This window comes from Amyelois transitella, chromosome 11 (assembly GCF_032362555.1).
Source record: "Amyelois transitella isolate CPQ chromosome 11, ilAmyTran1.1, whole genome shotgun sequence".
Classification (NCBI taxonomy): Eukaryota; Metazoa; Arthropoda; class Insecta; order Lepidoptera; family Pyralidae; genus Amyelois; species Amyelois transitella.
The window spans coordinates 11281917-11302519 of NC_083514.1; the positions used below are offsets into that span (position 1 = coordinate 11281917).

At 42.1% G+C, this 20603-nt stretch overlaps 1 protein-coding gene across 1 annotated transcript; it reads right to left on the reverse strand.

Moving 5' to 3' along the window:
- Positions 1 to 19387, reverse strand: LOC106133269 (unconventional myosin-IXAa). Its single transcript, XM_060946596.1, has 14 exons — positions 19230 to 19387; positions 9492 to 9749; positions 9063 to 9220; positions 6500 to 6665; positions 5904 to 6076; positions 5034 to 5233; positions 4413 to 4743; positions 3747 to 4276; positions 3449 to 3650; positions 2897 to 3121; positions 2397 to 2663; positions 2015 to 2239; positions 1622 to 1804; positions 1 to 1401 (listed from the first exon to the last, which is right to left on the reverse strand). Exons 1-14 carry the CDS (start codon positions 19318 to 19320, stop codon positions 1285 to 1287), a joined length of 3126 nt encoding a protein of 1041 aa, XP_060802579.1. The 5' UTR covers positions 19321 to 19387; the 3' UTR covers positions 1 to 1284.
- Between the last annotated feature and the right edge of the window lie 1216 nt (positions 19388 to 20603).

Genomic DNA, 20603 nt, shown 5'->3' on the forward strand with positions numbered 1-20603 from the left:
TATTTTCAAAATTTGTCTTTTATTTATCTGTACCTTATGCGCAACCTTAATTAGGACATTTGTTTGTCGACTACAACTACTTATGTCAGACTCTTGTTGGCAAGCTCTACACTGCGTTTTGTGGGCTTACAAGATTGTCAAGCTTAATTTTATTTAAGTGTTTTTGCAGATAAACAAACATAAACAGTAACTAGGTAAATTGGAAACTATTACACTTTGTGATCTCCGGTATCTTTTACTTCCTTAAATATAGCTTGGCTATTAGAATGGCTGCAAGACAGATACATTATGATCATGAAGTAGGAACGACTAAGATACAACGTAAATATGAATTTGTCAACTTGCATCCATTTCATAACGAAGTTTTATTGAAAGAACTATAAGCATAACTATAAAAATCTTATGCTTGAGTTCAGTATAGATAAGCGACAATATAAACAGGACATAACATTTTGTGTGAATTCGCCTTGCTTCGGACGAAGAACGACAATAAACTATTTGCTGAATACTCATATTAATGTTAGGTAAACTTTGTACTATAAAGTGATCCAGAAGTTGCAACCGTATTATTAAGACAAAGATGCTTTGGCGCAAGTAAGTGGAACTAGAGGTGTAGGCGTCTGAAGTGGTTGTTGCAGATACAGGTTAAATATGTAGGTTTAGTTAAGAGTCTTTACATAATGTCATTTTGTAATACTTATTTTATTGCAAAGTAATATTAATAAAATCTATAACTTAATTTATCTTAAAGCTATAGGTACATACTATATGCCACATCGCCAATATACATAAACTAGGCTCGAGGCCGTGTCATATAAATACTTAGGCTATTATGTACATATACTTAGTGGATAATAGGCACCAATCAGTGAGCTGCCTCAGAAAATGCTATGGAGGAAGCGAGGGAAAGTTGCTGGGTGTGAGCCTCCCGTAACAAATTCTCTAAGACATATTGGAAAGTTTGATAAGGCGGTTTTCTTTTACACAATAAGGGATGTTGAAGCGATTGCGAGCACGTCGGCGTTATTTTAGTGTGTAAAGTTTTCTTTCCTTTCTATAAGTATAGTCACAGTGCCACACGTCGCAACAATATCCTTTACCAAGTAAGGGCCCGATTATGCTGCGATGGTCCTTCTACCATCTTGGTTTGTTTAAATGTTTTCGTTCAAAACTGCGACTGGCATATCCGTCTCCTTAAACAGACCGAGAAATAAAACAGACTCCCCAAGTGGGAGGTCCAAAGAATTCCCTTAACTTCGATTAAATAGTAGCAGCAGTGTTGTGTCACGCTAGCGCAGGCGCAGATTGTGTTGCGGGTGCGGGGGGCGGCGGGGGCCGGGGGGCAGGGGCGCGCGGGGGACCCAGCACGGAGTGCGGAACCACAACGCGGCGGCCGCAAACCTGCAAAAGAGAACAACAAAAAATAAGCACATTGTTTGAAAACAAAATAAAAGCAGATGTTGTTTTTCCGCATAAGACGTAAATCTATGTTGTGTCAGTGCCCGAGTTTCAATAGCTACCTAAGTGAGACGAAGTAACTGGTTTTGACATAGCGTTCAGCTAGATGTTGTCGAGAGATAGATTATTTGTAAGTGTATTTGTTTTGAGGGTATTTGATTACCTGCACGGTGACATGCCCCCTTCTGGCGGCGCCCACAGCGAGCACAGTGTCCCCGACGTGCAGGCGCAGCGTGCCGCCCTCCTCCCCCCACTCGGCCACCACGCTGCGCTGCTGCGGGTAGCCCAGTTTGACGCCGCCCGTCACGGTGTACGCACGCGACGGCGGCAGCGGCGGCGGCCGCTCCTGCGACACATGCACACCATATTTTTATATCTCTGTCTACATTCGATATGTTAATTGTAATTAGTAATGTCTTTTGAGTAACGATCCGTTTATTCTGCATCATCATGCTTAATTAAAAAATAATAATTCTGATCTTCATATATGCTGATAAAGAAAATCGGTATTGTACGCCCAGAGCAAAAATATTAGAACATTTAATAATTGACATACTAGATCGAGTCCTGCAAGCGAACAAGTTCTCTTGGCCAGTGCGGGGTCACACTTCTCCGCCGGATCCGGTGGCGGCGTGCCAGCGATCGGCGCTGGACGAGGCCTCGCCGCCGGAGTCGCGGTGCTTGTTACGGGACGCGGCGACCGCGCCCGGTGCCGGCGCCACGCGGCTTGGATGCACTCCGCCGCTGCTTGACGTCGCGCACGACGCATTCGTTCTAACACCTGAAATTAAATATTTTTTGGATAACTTTTAAATCATACATAGCTACATATAATAAACTAGTTACTGATCGATGTCTGTATTTGAAAGATATTAGCAAAAATCCAGAAGAAGCGAGAGTGAGAAATCTACATAAAGTAGATATAGTTCTGCCTGTACCTGTCTCATTGCCTCGCTGAGGAAGACATGCCGCTTGCCCAGCGCCCAGCGCACAGCGGCAGTAGAAGCGGGCGCGGGCGGCGCGGCGGCGGCGGCCACGGCACGCAGCACGCGCGCACACCCCGCCCCGCACTCCCCTCCGTCGCCCTCACCGCCGCCCCGCGCCCAAAGAGCTTTGTACCGCGCGCTAAACACGCGGAACCGCATGCGGTGAGGATATCCGCTCGCCATCAGTTGAGCCGTCTCCAGGATTTGGAGCGCACGGACCTGTTGAGTTTAACTAGTATTATTAACAAAAGACGTCATTTTGAAAAACAAACCTACATATAAGTATTTGCATAAATTAGGACTACAATTGACTTTAAAAATATGCTGAAATCTATGAAATATGGAGAGTTTCCTTCCAGAACAATGAACGGACAGACGAAGACCAGGCCATTGTGCAGATTGTGAAGGGATGTTATTTGAAAACTATCTAGCCGTCAAAGAAATGATCGCACCTGTTTGGCGACAGTGGTGCGCTCGAACAGCATGGGCGTTTCAGTGGCGTTGGCTCTCAGACAGCGCACGAAGTGAGGCCGCGCGTGCACCAGCGTCCGCAGCAGGTTGTCGAGCCTCGTGTGGAAGTCCTGTGTGAGCGTGGACGGCGTGGCGTCCAGCGCAGTGGCCACCGTCGGCGACGCGCGGAACTGACCACCTATTGGCCCGCCGTGCGCTGCTAAAGCCTGAACAGAAACATTACATTCGCGGTGAGCTTTTAGGCGACTAGACCGAATGTAATAAGAACGAGCTTCTTAATACATATGGTAGTAGTAGCAACAACAGAGACAACGACGGAGTTTTTTACAGCGCTAGTGGGGATAGTGAAGGGGACATGAACGGGTAGATGTGTGAGTAAGAGGCAGAGTGCACAAATTACGGTTTCCCAAAAGTCTTGAACTTAATCGCATGAACCCGTCAGTTTCTTCTTGACTGAAGGACTACTACTTAAATTGAAAAAAACTGAAACATGTGATAGTATTGAACTGAGAAATATGTAAATTAGATCGGACCTTTAGTTCGGTTCCAAACAAATGAGTGGCGAAGCCGAATTCGCAAGTTCTGGTGTCGAAGGCGGCCAGCAGTTCGTCGGGCACGGAGTCGCGGTTAGCCTCGAGGAAGTCGGCCGCGTCGTACGACACCTCGCCCGCGTAATGACGGACGGCGAAGCGGCGGGGATGCGGCGGGCGAGACTCTGCTAGGCGCGGGTGACCCCTTGAAGGTAGCACAATATAGGTTATAGAACATACTGGCGAAGTGGATTTACAGATAAACAGTAAGATATGTATCGTGAAAAGCACTGAATATTACCTATGTGCAGTTTTGATCCTGGTAACATATTGCTCGGGCGTCCCTCTCGCCGCGCATTCAGCGTCTAGAGCCGCGAGCAATCCGCCTCGTAGCGACGACACCAAGTCAATGCACGGCACGTTATCCACGTAGTCCACTTCGAAGGCGCACGACACGCCTTCCTCACGACACGATTCCGCCGAAGACTTGAATACATGCGTGTTGTAGAAGTGCTGCATGGTTTCCGCGCACAGATTCGCGCACAGATGTTCCAAGCGCGACGGCGCGGCGTCTTCGAAGCCGAACATATCCAGGATGCCAACGAAGCCGTCAGTGGCGTGTCGCACGGCGTCGTTCAAGGCCGCCATGGACCGCGCGCCGGCCCTCGACCGGCCTCCCCCGCCTCCCGCACTAGATGTCCGTCGGGAAGCCGCATCTTGGTTGTGGACAGATTCGTTGGAATCTGAAGATAGCGTCCCTAGTGTGGAGCCGAGCCGCTTCAGGGAATTCGCGCGTCGGACGATGGTGGCGACTGTCCGGCAGTATAGAGCCTGAATAAAGAAATAGACGTACTTATTTTGATGTGTGAAATGGAGAATAATATTATTTTAGGATTGGTTATCTTCAATGATGGCATTAATCCGTGTTTTGGTTGGGAGAAAATAGAATAAACTATTGGGAGCCCACCTTGGCCAATGCATCCCTAGCCGCAGCGGCAGCGGGGGCAGCGGCGGGCGCGCGCGTCCTCCTCGCGGTCCTCGTGGCGAGCCCCCGCAGCAGCGCCGGCGCGCCCACGCCCAGCAGCGCCGCGGCCGCCGCCAGCTCCGCCTCGCCCGCCGGCTCCGCGCCGCCCTCCGCGCTCTCCGCGAACTGCACGTTTCCCAACAGCAACACCGCCGCCAACACCCGCACCACATCGAGAAACGGGATGCCGAGGATACCGAGACAGGTCTTCCACGCGTGGAAGCGGGTCGCGTCTTCTGGCTCCGGTCGCCGGTGGTGGGGTGACGCTAGGTACCTGGAATGGTTGACGAAAGTGTAATCTTGTGCACCCTGACGTTATGCCATTTTTTACTGATTTAAAAAAGCACAACGAAAATCCCCTAAAGTAGAAAGCCGCTAATAAGAAAAAAGATTGTTGAGAATTGTAGTTAGCAAGAATTATTTATCCTTTTCTTTGACTCTCATTTCATCCCACAAATATCTTAATATAATAAATCATTATCCCAAGACTTTGCCGTAAAATACGGTAAGAAGAGAGGCGAAACCGCCTAAAATAAGTTTAAGTATATTAAAATTTGGCCTTACCTCAGTTCCTGTGCGGAATACCCATCCAGATGTAATTGTGTGCGCTCCTCAGGGGTCAATCCGGCCAGCATCTGGTAGAAGATGTGGTAGTTTCGCTCGCCGGGTGGGGGTCGCACCACCCTCGTCTGGTCTAGGAAGTAGCAGTGAATCTTCGTACGGTACAGGGCACCGTCTGTTACTTGAACTTCGATGAAGTGGCCCTGATGATTAAAGTTTATTTACAATTTAAGCACTTGCATCTATTACTATGATTTAAATCCTTGTAAACAGCCTTGGAGATCACACAGATCACAATCGAAACCTTACTTGCCCTGGTCTGGATCGGTGTCCGAATCGGTGTGCATCTATTTTCAGAGAAGAATTATCTGAGATTAACACCAAGAGGATGGTAACGAATATGAGTCAATATTATAGTAAATATAACATAACATGCAATCACGTCTATATCCCTTGCGGGACTGGCAGAACCAACAGTCTGAAAGGCCACGCCCAGCCGCTTGGCTTAATTATAGAATTGAGATTCCTTTCCCTTAGTTATCTTACCTGTGTAATTTGTCCCGTATATATTTATTTATTTAGTCGCCTTTTACGACATCCATGGGAAAGAGATGGAGTGATCCTATTCTTTTTTCTATTGGGTCGGTAACCACACGGCATAATATAGTATTTGTGTGTATTAAAATGTCATCAAAATAGCTCAGTGCATTATTCACCAATGTGTTCTAAATCTCGTATCGAAAATCTTTTTCATCATTAAAACCTTCAAGCTTTGCCAAAGTTGAGTCTTGTGGCTCTACCCTTATATTAAAACCTTTACCGTCCTGGTAAGGGATTAATATAATGTGATACAGTGTCCATGTCCACACTCACAATGCGGCTAGAGTGCGAGTTGGCGGAGGTGGCGGCGGTGCCGAGCGAGCGCAGCACGGTGAAGGCGGCGGCCAGGTGCTTGAAGGCGTCGGTCTCGGGCCCGCCGCCCGCCACGTCGAACAGCCGCCGCAGCAGCACCATCGACGCGTATGTCTTGCCCGAGCCTGACACGCCTGGTGGATAGCTCAAAGTTAATCACTGCACCAACGGATATAATAACAATTCGGTGATGAATAAACTGACGACATGATAAAATGCCTATTCAATTCTCATATTAATTTACAACAACCGTTGTTTATAAGAGAGAATAAAAAGATTTTCCCGCGCTGTTCTGCACCTCCGAGAGCGTGGAAGAAGACCCGAAGCCCGGAATTCGATGAATCTTTACATTGCCTATATATCATTCCCAACACTCATGCAAATGCATTAGTGGTTGATTTGAAGTTTTCACCAGGTAAATATTTATTCCTTCTTATAAAAATAAAGATTGCACCTACAAAGCGCTTTATGCTTACTAAAGTGAGGATACTAATCGAAACTAATACATCGATGTTCATCGCTTACGGCAATTCAGTGAAGCTATTGCCTCAGCCTACCTGAAAGTATGATGGCTTGCGGGTAGCCCGTATCAGCCTGGTGTCTTACGGCGTCCTGGACCAGCCTCGCTAGTTCCGGCCGCTGCGCGCGCGCCGCCGTCAGCGTGAGGGCATTGCTGGCGTCCGTGTACGCGTTCACGGCAACTAGGATCGGCCCGATCATAGTCTGGAACGTACAATATAGAAATGATCTTGTATCGTTTTTTATTACTACGCTTTTATTAGCTTGGGTTGTATGTATGTATGTATGTATGTATGTATGTATGTATGTAACGGAATCTTTGAGCTTAATTTTCACTGATTTCTAAACGTCTGATCAACTTGAAACTTTGCACACGTATCAAGGACCGATGACAATGCAATATTTTGATAAGAGTTTCTCATTATCCTTATTAAAACTGCCAGGATTAATAAATTCATTTTTAGATCCTTCGTATGAGAGTAAGAGAGACAGAGATAGCACCAGTGCCAGTAATCTCCATACAAGAAACCAAGAAGTTCTGACGTATAAGGAGTCCAAAAAGAGATGTAATATATTTCCATATAATGTTACTATTAACCTGAGGCTTTTTTATTTCATCGCATCGCTCCATTTAGAATTACCATTAGAAACAATAGTAGAATTAGTAGAATATTTTAAAACAATAAAAAATATATAAGTAATAAAACAAAAGTAATAAATGAAAATTGAACAACTAAATTTACAACAATACAAGAATAAAGTTACTACCTACAGAACTTTGCGATATTTAATACGTATTTAACATATTAATGCGATTCTTGAATTAACATTATGTAACTTTTGCATATTTATAATAGCAACACTGTAATACTCGCTTGGAAAATGAGTGACAGTTTGTTTATTTATGTAAAATAAGTTTTGCAGTAAGTTTTGAATTCGATTCTAACACCTGTAAACTTTCTTTCTGTTTTTTTACCGGTGCCTGTGTATTTACCTATTTGCACTTTGTTTTGTGCTGATAACTTGTCGTTATTTGGAGTTTGGAATCTTCCGTTGAGTCGAGCTTTGTTCTTCCGGATATTCGTGTGATTTTATCATCTGAGATTGGACTCTGACTGTGTTCACTGTGTTGTGCAGATATTTTGAGATAGGACTCCTGTAAAAAGTACCTGATTATTTGAGATAGGAGTCCCAAGTTTGTGTTTGTTTTTGTGAAAGACAGATTTTACTACAAAAGTGCCACGATGTCTTCAGATAAACATTGTTGCGTTCCTGGTTGTAAAGGCAGTGGAGGTATGTTTGAAATATTTTTGTTCCTGTATCAATCTGCCTCTTAATCTTGTGGTTTGATTCCTGGCAAGGCCACAATCGAAAATTGTTATGTTTGCTGGATAGTCAAAAATATTATTAACAGTGATTTATCACTATAAAATTCTTTTCAACTGGGTTTAACAATCATCATACATACATGCATACATATAATCACGTCTATATCCCTTGCGGGGTAGACAGAGCCAACAGTCTTGTAAAGACTGATAGGCCACCTTCAGCTATTGGGCTTTAAGATAGAATTGAGATTCAAATAGTGACAGGTTGCTAGCCCATCGCCTAAAAAAGAATCATGATGATGAGAATATTATGAGATTTAATCCAATCAGGCCACATATAACTTTAAGAAAGTTAGTTGTGAAAACCTCCGGCGATGGGCGCATGGTTGCGAAAGTCATTTCTAGTAAGATAGTTATACAGCGTAGTAGAAGTAGTAGGAAGTTAACACTTCTACCAAAAAATAATTGTATAAAAAAACTAGGCGTTTTATTGCTAATCAAACTAAAAAATAGAAAATAAATAATAGTTTAAAAAAAACTAAAAAACTACGCTTTATTGCTAATCAAACTAAAAAATAGAAAATAAAATTTAAAGACAAAGGAATTATAAAACAGTAGTAGCAAGTCGAACAATCGGTTATAGTCAATTACCTCCGATTAAAATTATAACAAAATTAAATTTATAAACAAAACAATTTAAATCAGAGTAAAAAGCGTGGGGTGCATTTTACTTCATTTTCATAACTCTCTTGTCATAAATATATGCTAATAGAATGATTTTAATATTTACTACATCAGGCACCCCACGCTTTTTACTCAGATTTCAATTGTTTTGTTTATAAATTTAATTTTGTTATAATTTTAATCGGAGGTAATTGACTATAACCGATTGTTCGACTTGCTACTACTGTTTTATAATTCCTTTGTCTTTAAATTTTATTTTCTATTTTTTAGTTTGATTAGCAATAAAGCGTAGTTTTTTAGTTTTTTTTAAACTATTATTTATCATTATGTTGGAATATTCACATATAACAACGGCCCTGGAGGTTGGCTGTTAATCGTGCATAATACTCTATTCCTTGCGTGGCTGAAAAACTCAGCCAATCCGAATCCCTGTCCACTAGCAGATTTTTGCTTTAGCTGTTACATCATTTACACGTCACCTCCTCCATCATGATCATAGCTGTAACATCTCGTAATTTTCATTTAACAACAACAGACGAGCATTTGATTTCTTGAGATAAAGTGTGCAAGGGTGGCAAGTGGTACTCACATAGAACTTATTGTGGTAGAATCTTGCTTGCAGCGCGCGCACCACCGCGTCCTCTGTGAGCGGCCCGCGCAGATGGATGAGGTCGTCGACGTCCCCGCCTGCCGCGCCGCCAGACGCTCCGCTGTTGCCAGTAGGAGCCGCTGCTCGCCATCGCGATTCTGTACAAACTGCTTCAAATTTAATTGAAATCTAGTTCTGAAGGCCGGCTGTTGGGGAAACCTCCATTTTTCAGTTCTAGAAAAAGCCTATAGTCGTTGTTATAATATTTATCTTTTCAGAGCGTTGTCTACAAAGTTTCTAGCTACGTAGTATCTTTTTTTTTGCGGAAATAGTTCAACCAGGACAATTCAAGTCGATTTTTTTATTCTAGTTTGAAATTTCTTGATTATTTTTAAAATGATGATGTAGGTATAAGCATGATTTTATTACCTGGCGGCGGCGGCGGTGGGGGCGGCAGATTCGGCGGCGGCGGCGCGAGCGCGGCTGCGGGCGGCGGTTGGGGCGGCAGCAGGTGCGGCGCGCGCGGCGGCACGGCCGGCCCCGCGGGCTTGCCCGCAGCCGCGCCCGCCGCCCCCGCCGCCCCCGCCGCCGCGCCCACGTGCAAGTGGTTGCGGAGCGTCACCAACTCCGAGCTCAGGCTTAGCAGCCGACGCTGAAGGTGCACCGCTTCGTTCGATGACGAGGCGTCTGTAAATGTATAAAAGTGTTATCATAGCATTTAACTTAAAATACCGCCTTATATACGGACACATACCTAATATAATTTGGAATAGACCACAGGAAACTTCAGCATAGAATTGTGGCGTTAGTTTTCTAATTCGTAGTTCCGAAAAAAAAATCGAATAATTGCATGTCCAATAATTAAATTTTACACGTAGTAATAACCAGGCCGGACATAAATAATAACCTAGGTAACACAAATACATATAAAGTATATTAGCAGCATAGTATACAATATTTGTTTAGTTGTAGTGTTGAGTATACAGTAATCTATGAGAAGTGGGGTGCGAGTGTAAATCAAACCGGATTTCCAAACATGGAACAGATAAATACAAACACACCGCTGTATATCAAATTTATTACATTGCTTAAATTCTTTACTAAAACCTCAACCAAGCGACTCGTATGATGCTGAATTCTTTGATACGATGCGAGAACAACACAAACACGAAATGAAACATCTGATTACTTATAGGAATTTATCGGGCATGGTTTGTGTGTGTGAGGGGGGGAGCGGGGGGGAGAGAAGTGAGGCGCTGGTGTGGCGGAAGGCCGGCAACCGGTCGCGGCGCTCGCCTTACTCCACGCATACTCCAGGCCACTCCACCACCGCTAAAACGTTATCTTACGTTTTCGATTCATTGTCAAACATTTTAAACACGTTGGCGAATGTTCTTCTAAACATGATGTTTTCATATAAGTTTAATATATAAATATATTTTTTTTAATTTATGTCTAATTGTCGTTCCACGTTATAACTTCGAAACTACTCAACGGATTTAAACGCAGTCAAACGTTTGTTTCTTCAAAATTGATTAAGGAAAAAGAAGTAGTGGTCAATTAAAAATTTACTTCAAGCTCTGTTTCAAAACTTTTAAACAGAGTTGAATGCGGTTTCTATAAACGTATTTCATTAAGATAAATTTTTACTTTGTCTTACAAAGACAAAAGTACTGCACTCTATGGAATCATAATAAAATAGTTCATTGAATGTCTACTACATTCAATTCGTAAAATTTTGCTTACATAGCAATGGCAATAGATGACACTGAATTACTTTAGAACTAAATTGAAATTTACGGAAATTAGTAATTCTAATAATAATAAAAATGATGGTTTCCACAGGTTACGCAAAAAGCGATCTATACACGGGCGGAGCCGTGGGCTACAGCTAGTGTATAACTATACATATTATCATTATCTTCACTGAAAATGCTATTGAAAGTGGTAGAGCGGTGCAAGTTTTGGAAGAGCTTTCATTCATTCCACGAAACTTCGACATCCGTGAAAGTCCGCGTCGGAGGTCGCGCGCCACGTACTCGTTCTTTTTGGAAACCAGTCGTGTGAACACTCTTTTGGTTTAAAAACTATGGAGATGATACTGATCGTCAATTTGTAAGATTTGTCATAAAGATCTATTATACCTAAAACTGGGCCTATGTAAGGATGATTTTATACTTTCGAGTTTCATTGTACTATTTATAAATAATACAGGTATTAAACGTGCACGTCCGAGATAAAAATAAAGGTACGTCACGTGACACGTATGCGTTTAATACCTAATAATACAGATATTTATAAATAGTATGTAAGGATGGATGTTGAAAGCGTCACCTAATAAATATCCATTGAATTCTTTCGATAGCGCGATAACGATATCTCCTCGCAGGAATTCCGTTGGATACTATGTATTGTCAATAGATATTGTCCGAAATTAAGGGCCAATGTCTGTTGGAAGAGTGTCTCATTAGAGTGGATAAAAGAAAAAAGAAAAAGAATACGATTAGGTTATGTTTGCAATGCAGCGGCGTCCGCGCGCGGCCGGCAGGTGTGTGACGACGACAACCTGTTTGCTGCCTCCAGCGTGTCTGCACACCGCAAACACTGTTCTGCTCCGATCATCGCACGCTCCACTATGACCGCTTCATTTCCGATGCCCATGTAAATAGTGATCCCTGTGACGAATGTTGTCCTTCGGTTTTGTAGTCAATTATTTAAGTCTTTTTTATAGTGATATGTCCCGGTTACATTGTCACCTTTTCTGGGGAGGCGACCGGGGCAGCGTCTTTAACCTTGGATCCAGGATAAGGTTTTTACACGAAGCGACTCCTATCTGAGCTGCGCAACCTTCACAGGGAACCTATTGGATCATGGTCAAAGAATGTGCAGGTTTTCTCACGATGTTTTCCTTCGCGGGTTGTACTCGACGTGGCTGGCCTGCGCTATGTCTTCACGTCATAAACAACGTTCTGCTCGGATCACCGATCGCTCCACTATATGAGCGCTTCATTTCCGTCGGCCTCTTGTTCTAATGTTTTTTTTTCCTTCTGATTAGCGGATGCCTACGACGTTTTAAATATTGCTGTGAAATTGTTAAAACAGTATGCGTTTAAGCATGTGTATGCACTAAGCCCAGCATAGTCAAGTAGACGCCACCGCGAAGCTGATGGCAATGTGGACTGTCCAGATATCCTCCCCGGAAGAACATTGTAATCTTTAGCTCAAAATTTATTGTAGTCATTTTTGACCACTGTTGTAAGATCATTGTTCCCTTGGAGTTTTCGTCGGGTTTAATGTCAAGATGACAACATTAATATCTCGGGTATTACGGGCCGGGTTACAACATCGCGATCATAAGTTACGTCATGCTGCAGTTGTCGCCATTAGCACGGCTCATAATGAAAAAATCTTGCATCGTCATTTACAATAGTGTCATATAGGAATAGGCAGTAATTACGTTCCATTTCTATTTAGGAACCTAAACGTTAGCACATGCTTATCTTTTTTCACTTCTGTTTGAGCTTTTGTTGCCTACGGAATAGACTAATTTATAAATTGAAAGCCTCAAAACTTTAAACCTGGTGGCTTTCGTTCTCAAACGGTAAACACATCCTACTTTCTACCTGTTGGAATGTCTGTCAGAAACATAGACAATTATATCTTTATATGTCAGTATGAAGATGTAAAACGGGTCTAAGAAAAATCCGCAACAAAAAGCGAGCGTGTCCGCGTGCGTCTGCGCGCCGCGCGGCGGCACGCGGGGCTCGCGCGGCCTGCTAACGTGTATCTCCTCCTACATTATTTATTTTATACCTTGATTCCCTTACAGTGTTTTAAGGACTTTTTAAATTTTATAAGATGGGGACTTTAAATGTCTTTCGATCTATATATATTTCAAAGGCAGATTTCGTTTAAAGTACAATTTTATTTTTAGGTCATTATATGGATGCATTAGTTGTAATTGAGTGTAATCGTTTTTATATACTTATATAGCAGAACAGCTATCACATCTAATTCATATTGTTGTTTTGATTTATACTATTTGTCATCGGCGTTATAAAAAAAAATTCTTCTCCAAGGAAAGCGTGTTTGAGTTGAATTATCTTTACAATTATGCAAGTTTTTGCATATCTTGCAGTGAGTCGAGCGCACGGCGGCGCCCGCGCAGGGAGCTCCGCGTTTCGCTTTTACTTTCAGCATCGCGAATCCGCATGACTTTATTTACAGCAAACTACAGATTCTCATGACTCATTTAGCACGGTTTACTCTATCAGTATTAAAATTTCAAATGTTTTGCGCCTATAATTGCTTTTGAAAAATTATTGTATGGCATTACACAAATTGTTTACATATGTGTGAGTACATATATACGAGACCGAAAGCTACTAAGTGCAAGCTTTTCACGTGCGCAATATGTGTATCAAATGTCCACAGCGGCGACGCGTCGGCCTTACAGAGCGGTACAAATAGGTTTGCGTAGTGTTTGTTTGCAAAATGAGGCGCGAGTCACGCGCCGCCGTCCCTTGCATGCGGGGTCGACAGTGCAAAAACCTGCGGAACCTAATGGATTCCACGTAGACGGCGCGCGCGCAACGCTCGCATGCCAACGTACTTACATGTGCCAAAGAGGGCAGATTGCTTCTCAGATGAATCTATTATGGGCAGACTTCTTATAAATCGCACTTTTATGATTGGTCTTGGTCAATTAACAGCATCAGTCAATCAACGGATACTCAACAAATAAGGTTAGTTTTACAAAGAAATATTTTTTTGTTGTTGCTAAGGAAAAATTTTAATATTATTTATTTTTAATTCTCTCCACACAATGCGGCCGCGATGAAAAGTTGTTTTGTCTCAGAGCAAAGTTCTCATCAAAATAACACAATGGATGACAATTCTCAAGTCATAACTAAACAGAGAGTTATCAAATGCCGATCATTAAACTCTCAAATTGCCGTCTCCCAGCGGTGGTGCGTGTCGTGAAGCATCCACTCAGTATTTGTATGGACGCAACATTTCTCTATATATTATACAGCTACAGTTATTTCAAAAGACAATAGTTTAGCTCGGTTATGTTATTTTATAGCGCCCGTACAACATGATAATTAAGCTGAGTGCCGCAGGGTGTCCCGTTGTCGGCGTTAGTTTTTATTCTTTCTATAGGTAAGTACTTACATTAAAGTGAAGTGTTTTGCAAAAGGTTCATTGAAAGGTTTATTGAAGCTTAATCTATAAATTTATCCGTCTCGTTGTATCTTGCCGGCTATTTCACTCGTGAGCGAGGGGATTTCATAAACTGCTGTGACGCGGTATAATTATTACCGAATGTATTCACTAAATTATTTCATTCGCTACATATTCGCTATACACATAACCGTGCAAGCGAAGTAAGTGAAGTCTACAGAAAATAATTTTTGTATGTATGTTTGTAGCCCGATAACTTTCGAACTGCTGGTCTGATTTGATGGATTTTAAAGGTGTGTAAGGGATAAAGACGTGATCGTATGTATGTATGTATGTAAAGGTGTGTAGGATCTGTCAATTATTATTTTAATTCAGAAATGAAACAGTTTTCAGGTCACTCAAGATATTTTGTTCCCTAATAAATAACTTATGATTACATTCTTAACGTGGCATTCTTGTATCCAAGAAAATAAATAGTTTTAGTACAACTAAAAGCTCTGGCTGTAAAACTGAAAATGCTATCCGAGCGCAGCCTGGCAGCGGCGCGTTGATGTCTTTCCTGCGGCGCTACGGTGCACGCGCACTAACTTTGCTAGAAATCGTTGAAGTTATTTTACAGGAATATAATGAACGGCGTCCTTGCTTCTACATACAGTCAAAAAATCACGTTTCTTTCTCGGAGGGTTCTTTCACAACTCTCATAATTCTCCTTATGCAAGTACTCTTGACCTGACCTTTTTATCCTTGCTTATGAATTCAGTCGGCCAGAAAAGGGACGATTATTTTATTGACGGAGCGAGCACAGCAACATGTTTTGTGTGAATGAAACCTATTTTCTAACGTAAATACTTTGGAACCGCTGATTTGATTTTGATGAAATTCCAACGTGTTCGCGACGTCCAAGTTGGTAGCCGACGACTAGGTAGTTAATTTAACGAGAAAATAATCTTTCATAAGTTTGTTTTGCTTTATTGCTTTCGACGACAGATGAAGCGGCACAGCGATAAAGAAGCTGTTACACAAATCATAACGCATTCGAATGAAGGCTTACGATTAAAGTTAAATTAAATACATAGATATGAGAAAACGTGATGGGCTTAGTTTGGTGGCCTCGAACGAGTCTGATATAACGGTGCAATGCTCAGAACTCATAGTACGATGGTGCTAGCGCGATGTGCGCACACGCAGCGTGTGAGCGTCGTTGTCTGTACGTACTACAAGTGCTCACATAAAACACGCCTTATCTCGAGGGATAGCCAGCGACCAACTTCCCGTGTCAATTACACTCTTCCACAAGCTCGTCGGTTGGGTTACGCCTGACCTGACCTTTCGCCAGACGAGGATATGTTTTGTATGCGCAGTGTTCATAAAAATACTAAATTTCTGTCCGCTCTGACTTTTTCTATTTAACCGGCAATGTTTCCTCATTTCGAGGTCCCAACGAAATCATTACATCGTTGCAACTATTATTATACACGAGTATTAAGTACGTACTAATGTACATTAGGTTACACATAAAATGATTAATTTTACACAACATTAAATCGCGCAACGAGCATCCTCCTGTGAGCAAGATTATCATATTTTTTTGGACTTCTCGAATAAGTGATAATTTTTTTTTAAACCTCGTTCATGTCCCTCGCAACCTGACTACAACCGCAATGTTAAATAATTGTTACAATGTGGCGGCGCAATTACCTAGTGGTGACCACGAGCCACGAGTCAGTGCACCTGTTGTCTAATTTAAATGACGCGCGTATTTATTCCACTGGCAAATAAACAATAAATATAAACGTGAGATTATTCTTTTAGGCTTAGTCTTTTCAAGACTGTTGGCTCTATCTACCCCACAAGGGATATAGACGTGATATATGTGTGTATGTACGACTAATTTGCTTATTCGTACATACATAGGTAGGTACATATAATCACGTGAACGAATCAGTGACACGACATTCTAGTAATATTGGATCCATGACAAGATTCAGCTGAGATTACTATTAGCGGTACGAAATAATAAAATAATATATTTATATATTTTTATAGTTACGTTTACCAGAAAATTATAATTTGCTTTTCACCAGATATCCGGAACGAGCAAATTGCGCGATTATCTTGAGATCGGATCAAAACAGCCGACTCACGCGCACCGCGGCGAGGTTTATTTCTTTTGCCGAAGAAACCGGTGTGTTACCGCCGGCCGCCTCTCGCGTCGTCTCGCAGTTTCCCCGAACTCGCGATTTGCATCACTTCACCTGTTTACATGATCTTCCAACCGTGCCTTTATTTGTGTACCTACAGGCGCAAACAGCCTTTGTAATCATCTAGACATGGCTTTAATTTAGCTATCAATCATTTCAAAGCGAACATCGTTAAACTTATCTGTTATTTGATGTATTTAATGTAAATAAATTTTAAATTCATAGACATCCCTATTACTAAGATTTCTTTGCTATGCCGCCTGTTTTTCTTCTCCCTCATGCAGTCTTATTTTTGCATCTTCATTCACGAGAAACCTCATCATACGGCCATATTAATGCCAGTCCGTAATGAAAATGTGACGGCTAGCAATGCAGTAATGGCGAGCTGCAAAAAGCTTCACAAGAAAAGCTGCGTCAGCTTCCGGCGCCGCGTGCCGCGCTGCCACTCGCCACACTTCATATTACTCGATACTGAATAAAGCGAGATAAACAAAGGCTTTTACTATGAGATATACATCAATAGTTTTCGATCTTTAATATGTTTAACTGGATTTCGCCAGCGACGTCGTCCGCGTGGTTTCTTTTTTATAATAAAATGTAGCCTATATGCATCCTTAGGGCCACTCTTATCTCTTTACAAAATTTCATCAAGATCGGTTTTTTGGTTTTGGCGTGAAAGCGTAACAGACAGAGTTATTTTCGCATTTATATTATGAGTAAAGATTTTTTCTTATTAGAGGATCTCTAGTCCTCCACGTCATTTTGTATCTCATAATTGTCGTCAAGTAAACGATGCGAACCCGCCCATTTGTCTGATTGCGACCCTCGTCTGCGGCACCTACAGATTACAATGTCATCATTACAGATTATTATTTAATTTGGCAAAATTCAACCTCATAGAGTGGAACTAATCATATTTCAAATAGACGTCAAGCTAGGTTTTGACATGTTGTTGTGCCGTTCTCACTAAATCTCCGTTTCGGTTAGGTTTACAAACTGTCGCCCGCGTACCCATCGCCACCAACAGTCGCATTCCTTGCTGTTAAAAGCCCCCATTCAGGTTCTTCTGTCTCAGCTTTTGGCTCGCTTCTCTTTCTTACTTTAGGGTTAGTGTATATTTCTTCATATCCTTGGAATTGACTTGAAGATCTATGAAAATCATTGTTTATTTTAGTGAAATTGTTTCATAACGTTCTCGTTACTATTCTTTGTAAGACAGTTACATATTGGACCATAAGACTGGCTTTATCATCAGACGATTCTGGTTCGTGAAATTCTGATATGTATACCTATCGCTCATTCGTAAAATAAGATATTACTGTTTTCTAGAAGGAATCTGTTGTCTTCAGTTGGTCATCGCGCTCATTCTGTATCTATCCGTCTTTTTTTTATATAAAGCTTATTATACATTATAACTGCATGTTTTCTTTCTCATTTCAAACATTTCGTAACGATTCTGTTGTGATACTGAATGACCAGTGCTATGCAAAGGCTATTGTAAATTATATACATATTTGTCATCTTCTGATCAATACTTATTGTATTTTATGTGCACATATAAAAATAATATGTCAGTGAATCTTCACTTGCTATACTTATACAAAACCTTTGCTTTTTTATTCTGAGTTGCTATAACGGCATTATGATTTGGAAATCGTGAAATTCAGCCTAGGGAGCGATAAACTAGAGATGCGCTCTCCTTCCTGACGTACGCCCGGCGTCGTCGGGTTGTCCTCGTAATATTTGTGCTGTACGTTGTCATAACGCTGTGTCCGTCGTTTAGAGTATTAATAGTGTTACTAAACCTATAATAAAACATTCCAATTTGAATACCGTTAGAGCAATGAAAAGAGTGATTACCATAGCTGTATTCAATAACAGTCAATTTATAATTAGAATATGTAATAGTCCAGCCAGGCCTCAGATATGGAGTCTAATTGGAACTTTGGAAGTGAATTCTTTCCCTGTAGGCCGGCGACGTGACGAATTCGGTACCTGTGCGGGCGCAGGTACCGGCCCCCCGCGCCCCGCCCCTGCCGGGCCCACCTAACTATCTATTACGCGCCGTTAGGCCGCGCTGCGCCGGCGCAGCGTCCGATGCATTTTGCATAATATTACAGGAGGCTGTATCGCAGTGTGTGGTTCGATAACCTGCCCTTTGATCAGGAACGTCGCGGTACTGTTATTATATTCATGAGAGTTGTTTGTTTCAATAAATAAAAATACAGGTCGTGTATAGTATTGACATTATCATAGTTATTTAGAGAGTAAACAATATATATGGGAACTCATTGTGTTATTTACCCTGCAAATGAATTTTAATAGAGTCTTATATTTTTATAAATAAAAAGAAATAGAGTTGCTTTCAAATAGGGATACTATTAAGGAAAGCAAGAAACGCCATTCTAAATTGTCAACATAGGTACTTACACTTGTGTAACGATAATTGTTAGTGTTTTGTTTTAAATTTTAGAATGTTTTCTCGGCAGTGAACTCCTAGTTCCGGTTTGTATTGATTTACATTCGAAGCCTACACATCAGCCGTTGCTCCTAATTTGAATGTCGCATTGAGTCATCAACCGCCTCACCCGAAAGAAGCGGCTACGTAACAAAAACAAATGGAAATCGGTCCTTCGAGTCGGATCCCTCAGGAACTCACGATACTGGCATCACACACACACACACACTTCATACTAGCGAGTTGAAGACACGACAACAAGGGACAATGAGCACACAATCCTGCCGGCGGGGTGCGGGGCGGGGGCGCACAGTGGGCGCTCACCTTGCAGCTTCTTTTCCGTCTCCCAGAACTTCTGCAGCTCGGTGAAGTACTTGTCGAGGATGAACACCTTGGAAAGGCCGAGCGTGGCCATGGCGGGCGGCGCGCTGGCATCACACTCCGCGGCCGCGCCGCTCCAACTCTGCGGCGACCTCTCGCGCGCGATGTCCAACTTGTACTGAACCGCGCCCGCGCCGCCCCCGCCTACCCCCACCACTCCCCGGGCCGTCGCAGGCTCTACCACAGAGCCTACAACGACACCTACTTTTGGACAAAAGTGAAGCCAATGCACCTGAACTTTTTTCGAAACTGACATGGATGATGCTTTCATTGTACGCAAGGACATAAACATTTCTATGAAATGTAGGGCAGGTGGTACGGGAATACTCCCGATTAATTCAATATTATTTTATGCGTTTACAAACAGATTTATAATAATGGAAATAATGTTTTTTAGGCTTATATGCATCTTAACAGTATTGAGCCGCTTTTCATTTTATTCGTGTTTATAAATATAAAACATACGAAGTTGTCAAAAAACATATATAAACTTATGAGTGAAAATTTGTATTAATAATCTGAAACAGCCAAAAGATCGCCTCGGAGGCTGCGGCTGCGCAGGCCGCGGGCGCGGGGCGGGGCGGGGAGATATAGATAGCGCGGGGGGCGCGCGCGGAAACTGGTTTTATTTATTTGTAAGCTCACGCCGAAAGCTATGCCGCCGCCCGCGAGCGCGCCGACCTCCCAATCCTGGCTGAAATCACTGCCTAGACTGTGTTCGTGCTCTAGCTGCACTTTCTAAGTTGCACTTTATTAGGGCCGCTGCAACGATATTAAGGCCGAATATGCGGAGCAGCGAACTGTCCCGAACGGCATTGTATTGTAATGAAAAATCATATACTTATTAAACCCACTAATAGTAAAAATAATATAATTATTCTTTTCTTTATTTTTTGGCACATAATATAATTATATTAACATATATTTTTTCTGATGAAATATGATAATCATGGACTATTCAAAATAAGAACATTTCTATTAAGTTTGTCGTATGTCGCTTCAAATTGTAATTTATGAATTTTTATTATTTACTCAAGAGAGAAATAGTATTAAACATTAGTAATATTTTTTTCTAAGGCAAACAACTTGTCGTGAGAAGTGGCTTAAGATTTCTTTTGTTTTTATAATCAAACGAGTAGTAATGGGATAAATATTTTAGCTTTGTTAATTTCACCATACAAGGAGTACAAAACTTTCGTTTGCTAGCCATGGCCGCCGCGTAGACGGAGAACCAGCGATTGTCACGCCGCGTCGTCGTCGTGTTATTGCAAAGCCTCTAACAGTGCTGAAGATAACGTCTATTGGCGTTATTGGTTT